Raw genomic sequence first — 6,401 nt, forward strand, 5'->3', positions numbered from 1 at the left:
AATGGCGCACCGTGGCATAGTGCGCCATTACTAGTTTAAACTAGTAATGACGCACTGTGACACGGTGCGCCATTAGTAGTTTTGCCAAAAAAAGAATAAAAAAAAGAATACAGTACTGGCGCACTCCCTGGCTGGTGTGTCATTACTAGTTAGAACTAGTAATGGCGCACTTCGCTCGGATGCGCCATTACTATGTATGAAAAAATTAAAAAAAATTGTTACTAGTGGCGCACCTTTTGTCTGGTGCGTCATTAGTGTCTTCCACACTAATGGCGCATCACCAAATGGTGCGCCATTGGTATATAGTAGTGACGCACTACTTCCTTGATGCGCCGTTAGTGTTTATTCCATCTATAGCCCTTTTCCTAGCAGTGAGATGCTCTAAGGAAAAAAGAAAAGAGGGAGCAGATACGGTGGGGCATCGATACGGAAACAAACTGATGGGTACGGGAAATGGAAAAACAGAAACAGGAGACGATGGGCTATCTGTAATGAAAAAAAATATACAGTTTTCCTAAAGCATCACATCTAGAGCTGGCATAAGTATTGAAATTCTAAGTATGTCATTGATCATACGCGAATATTCGTGTGGGTATTTTTTTTCCATGCTTGATTGAGTAATGCAAATGGGTATCGTCGATCGGTAGTGAAAACCAGAATGGGAAACGAACGGACGTACGACCTTCCATCTTCCGAAACTGAACAAATGAGAGTTACTACCCTGCCGGTGATCGTCGCCCTTCATAAATAGGGCAGCTGCGCACTACGTGGAGTCGATCAACAGCATGGCCTCTTCAGGCTCTCTCCTTCCCACCCTGCTGGCGTTGCTCCTGCTCCAGGTCGCCGCCACGGCGTCAGCGGCGACTATGACGACGTTCGTCCGGGCGGCCGACCTCGCCGAGCGGCTAGAGGGGCCGGTGTCGCAGCAGTGCTGGGAGACGTTGCTGCACATCAAGTCGTGCACGGGGGAGATCATCCTCTTCTTCCTAAACGGCGAGGCGTACCTGGGGCCCGGCTGCTGCCGCGCCATCCGCGTCATCGAGCAGCGCTGCTGGGCCGCCGACCTCTTGCTGTCCGTCATCGGGTTCACCCCGGAGGAGGGGGACATGCTCAAGGGCTACTGCGACGCAGGCGACGACAACGGCGGCGGCGAGGGGCAGCACCATAGCATCAGCGGATCATCTCCGGCCCCGCCGCCGCACCGTGTTCTTGATGGCGTTGCATCTGGCGACGGCACCGTGGCGGCCGCCGCGCGCGCGGGTAGGAAAGGGCTCGGTGGGCCGTTAGGCTGAGTAGTACTATGCGGTATGTGTCCACGTCCGTCCTCGTATGTTCTCGTGGGTCCTGCCATGCTTGTTGCGAAGCTGGAAGGCGAGTGGTTTCTCTGGGTTTTGTTCGTGTAACCAAATCGAGTTGCCTATTGCTAACCCCAGCAAATTAAGATCCAATAATAATGATGTAATGAAAAGGTGTACTGTTAGTAGTACTGGTTTACATCGTATTAATGTATTGATTTTCCCTTGAACTAACATTTCGAGCGACAAAATTTTGATTTCAAACGTGACACCCAATCAAAATCACGGACTTGACATGGTAAAAATTAGAGCAAGTCGCTGGGCAAGGCGCGTTCAGTTGTTCAAACCAAACCGTGCATAGCATACTCTACACAAATCTGGTAGAACGGGCTCGCACTGTCTCTGTCACGCTCAATTTACCAAGCCGGGGGGGATAGGTAGGGGCATAGGAGCCGTCGTAGTAGTTCTTCCTAAATCCTCAATCTATCAGCGCTTCAATTTATTCTTCCTTCATCCCCAATCCATCGACGCTTCGATTTATGTATCACCTAGGTGTCATGGAAGCATGTGGAGACTCTAGCGTTAGCGTCTTGTGGTGTTTTGTACTTAGGCCTAGGCTCCACCCTCCTTGAACAGTGGCTTCCCACCCCGGCAGAGAAAAACCACGAGAGGGAGAAACTCTCTCCTAACATTCTCCCGGAGGTACACGGGGGCGACCGAGAGTTCACCATGCATTGTTGAACCTCAATGTAGTCGTCATGGCTGATTAATGAAAAGTTCAAGTGCGTTTGGTCTATGCCCAACGTTGCCCCACCAACATTGGCTAGCCAAAATTTTGGTTCAGATTTGGTCAACATTGGCAAGAAAAATGAATTAGAGTTGGCTATAGCTTATTGGCATGCGAAAAAATTGGCAGCAACCCAAACAAAGACCAATTTTGATTACAGTACTTTTTTGATTTTTCAAAAGCAATTAATGGGCTAGGCTAGGTGATTTTTCAAAAGCAATTCACATGGCACCTAGCCCATGATTCACATGCCATTTAATTACTTTTTTGATTTTTCAAAAGCAATTACTTCTCAGCCGCTTATTAGAATTAATATTCGTTTTCCGCCATTGGACCTCTCATGGAGAGCTCCTCGAAACTAGATCATTTGTTTTCACAAACTTTTTGTTTGTGTAACTTTAGTGGTACAAGAACTAATTCCCTGCTTGGTTCGCCTTCCATGATGCCAGTTCTCCTAATGCCATCGTAAGTTGGCTACCATGACCGTAAAGTAGGATAATATTATCCTTAAATTTCCTACTATGAATAGTGAGTACCTTAACATTATCCAATGTTGCCTGTACAATACTTTCTAATATTGTAGGAAACTTAGTTTTCGAGGTAGCCAACTTAGCAACAAAGATATACAAGTTCCAAAGTAATATTGACAACTAAGCATCACTAAGGTAGCCTACTTAGAGATCATGGAAGGAACTTTTGGAGTGCTGCTTACCAACTGATTAGCAACGGTATGCAACTTCATAACTTGTAACCAACTTTATTTTTCCTGATGTGTGCAGCTTAAGAACCATGTTACTCACCTTTTACAGTATCCCAAGTAACTAGTTAGCAGTCGTAGGCAGTTCTGGATTCGTATTATACTGTCTCTAGGCAAATGGTGAGCGTTGAGAAATCAAGCATATTTTTCAGCCCCAACACGAGAGTGGATATCATGGAGCAAATTTGTACCACTCTTAATATTATGACTGAAGCTCGGAATGATAAATATTTGGGCCTACCGGGTAATTTGGGTATGGACAAGTCTGACTGTTTCCAGTACTTGATTGACCGTATCATTATGAAGATAAGTGGATGGAGAGAAAAACTTCTATCAACGGGAGAGAAGGAGATCCTCCTGAAATCTGTTGTACAAGCGATCCCCACATATGTGATGTCTGTCTTTAAAATTCCTAAAAAGAAACTTGCAAGGGAATCACTGATGTGATGTCACATTTTTGGTGGGGAGACGAGGACAACCAGAAGCGGATGCATTGGATGGCTTGGTGGAAAATGTGTGTACCCAAAAATCAAGGAGGGATGGGATTCCAGGATATTCATTGTTTCAACCTGACAATGTTTGCAAAACAACCTTGGCGTATTCTTGAGAATCCAGAGTCCTTATGTGCTACCGTGTTGAGAGCTAAGTATTTCCCTGATGGTGATTTGTTGAATACGAAGTTAAAGAAGGGGTCCTCTTTTACTTGCCAAAGTATAATGGCGGGGGTTAATTGCCTAAATCATGGTTATATATGTCATGTTGGAAATGGTCACAATATTGATATTTGGGAAGATGCTTGGATCCCGAATTGTGCAAAAAGAAAAGTAATCACACCTAGAGGGAGTAATTTGATCTCAAGGGTATCTGATTTGATTGGCCCTGTTACTAATAACTGAGACAAAAATATCGTTACACAAACGTTGTGGCTAGTTGACGCACAGCGGGTCCTTGCAATTCCACTTCCCCAACATGATATGTCAGATTTTGTTGCTTGGAGCTATTCAAAAAATGTAGTGTTTTTAGTTCGACCAGCCTATGTTGTGGAATGGGAACATCAACATGGGTGAAAAATTATAAGAACTGATAATATGGGACATTTAACTATTAATCCTATTTGGAGTAAGATTTGGAAGTTATCTTGTCCAGCGAAGGTAAATTTTTTCATTTGGCGCACGTTGCACGATACTCCTACGTGTAGAGTTACTTTGGCGAATAGGCACATAAAAGCTCCCTCCAATTGTCCTTCTTGTCCCTTGGGACAAGAGGATACAAAGCATGTGTTATTCCAATGTCAGAAAGAAAAGGAGGTGTGGAGAGTGCTGGGACTGGATCAGGTCATTAAAAGAGCATGCGAAGTTGATTATGCTGGTGATGTGGTCCTCGAGTTTTTACTCTCTATACCTGAAAATGAGCTAACTATCTTGGGTAGTCGGAGTGTTCGTGAAATGATTGCAAATACAATCTTGTATTTATGGTGGGAGAGGCGAAAATTATTCATAAAGGGAAAACCCAAGATGTCAACCAGATTTCAATGGGGATTCGTGCTATTACGTTAAACTTTGTTATGGCCATATCACCGAAAGCTACTATGAAAAGAGGTGGATGGATACTACCTCCAAGGGGGTTTATAAAACTTAATGTGGATGCTTCTTTTGATCACGACCTACTTAGGGGCACGGCCGACGCTATTTTGAGGGACGATAGAAGAAAATTCATTGCAGGGGGAATTGGAGAATCGATTGGTGCACGGATGTTCTGACGGCGGAAGTTTTGGAGCTCAGATATGGTCTATCCATTGCTCAAAGGACGGGTTGCAACTGTATTGTTATTGATAACCTAGAGGTCATTGAAACCATGAACAACGAAGAACGAACGACGAGTACAACAGTGGCAGTGTTTGACGATTGTTACTTCTTGGCTTGTGATTTTTTAATTACTAGATTCGAGCACTGTAATAGGTAGGCAAATAAAGTTGCCCATGAACTTGCTAAGTTAGCTAAATTTTCTTCAACTTTTGACTGGTTTGAGGAGTCTTTGAGTGAAATTGTACCCCTCCTCATAAACGATGTAATTGTTTTTGAAAATGAACAAAGATATGTTTTCTTTCAAAAAATAGACCAACGGTGTACCACCTTCAACAAACAAGAAGGTTGGCTCATGTGACACTGAAGTTGGTTCTCGTAGCACTAAAGTTGGTCATGGTAGCCAACTTACCAGAGTCTAAGACATGGAAGGGGGCCTAGTAGAAAGTTGGTTTTGGTAGCGCTTAAGTTGGTTCTCATAGCATTAAAGTTGGTTCCCGTAGCACTAACATTGCTCAGGAAAAAAAATGTCATCAAAATGTATCAATATGAGATTTAGTTTCGAAGAGTTTGTGTGAGAAACACAACGGTAAAAGGGATCTTAATTTAAATGCATGGTTTAAAAGTTATATCCTTTTGAATTTTCTTGTGTTGAAATTAGCTGCATGTGAAGCTACAATATTGCGACGTGGGCAAACTTGGACCACAAATCAGCATGCATGTGGGCAAACTAGAACCACAAATGTGCATGCCGCCTCAATGGCACGTTAAAATTTTCCATCTTCACAAGTGTGTAGACACGGGCCAGAATGTCATGAAATGCTAAGGCGATAGGAGGCGACCGCAAGGCGATCGCGTTTCTGTGCTAGGGTTAGGGTTTCGCTGTACGGGGGTGGCTAGCCTCCGGCTGGGATCAGGGAGGTGACGACGTCTCTCGGGACCAAGGCCGGTGAAGTTGTCTTACTGCTGTGGAGCGGAGCTAATGGCAGGAACGGTGGATGAGAGAGGGTGGGATCGGCGCGGAAGAACAACCCCACTAACTCGGCGGCGGCAGCGGCTGCAACACCGGCGCGGGAAGTTGGTAATTCTGCAAGCAGAGGGTCCTCCAAATCCCCTACCGAGTGCAAGACGCCGGATCCGGCCGCGAGCCTCTCAGCAAGGTTGGGGGGATGGTGCTGATGGACAAGGAGGTAGAGGGGATTGTGTTTGAAGATCTGAATCCAGATATCCATAAGAAGTATCGATGGTCGGCTGTGGGTAAGGTTCGCTCGGCAAAGCCAATGAAAATGTCAGCAGTGGAGAAGACCATGCCCAGGGCATGGGGATTGCACACAGAAGCCAAGTTCAGCGAGATCGGGCCAAATATCTTTGAGGTGCACTTTGGATCTGAAGGAGATTGGCGACATGTCCTACACAGCGGCCCTTGCAGTTTGATTTTGGTGTTTTGATTATGAAGGACTACGAGGGATACAAGCGACCGTCTGAGATGGTGTTTGATAAGATAGACATCTGGGTTCGAATTACTGATCTGCCGCCTGACAAGAGGACGAAGACGTTCAGGAGAGCTTTGGGAAACTAGTTGGGTGAGACTGTAAGGGTTGATGTGGACAAGGACGGCTTTGCCAGGGGACAGAATTTGAGAGTAAGTGTCAAAATCTCTGTGTTTGAGCCATTTGTTAGAGGCTTTTACTTGAGGAAGAAGAAGGAGGATAAAGAAAAAACCTGGTTCGATTTCCACTATGAAAAGGTTCCGCATTTCT

At 45.1% G+C, this 6,401-nt stretch overlaps 1 protein-coding gene across 1 annotated transcript; it reads left to right on the top strand.

Annotated features, from left to right (window-relative positions):
- Positions 1–785: 785 nt before the first annotated feature.
- On the top strand, positions 786–1,292 carry LOC119337681 (egg cell-secreted protein 1.1-like). The gene has a single exon (XM_037609839.1). The coding sequence runs from the start codon at positions 786–788 to the stop codon at positions 1,290–1,292; it is 507 nt and encodes a 168-aa protein (XP_037465736.1).
- Positions 1,293–6,401: the final 5,109 nt, after the last annotated feature.

The sequence above is a fragment of the Triticum dicoccoides genome, chromosome 7B (assembly GCF_002162155.2).
Source record: "Triticum dicoccoides isolate Atlit2015 ecotype Zavitan chromosome 7B, WEW_v2.0, whole genome shotgun sequence".
NCBI lineage: Eukaryota > Viridiplantae > Streptophyta > Magnoliopsida > Poales > Poaceae > Triticum > Triticum dicoccoides.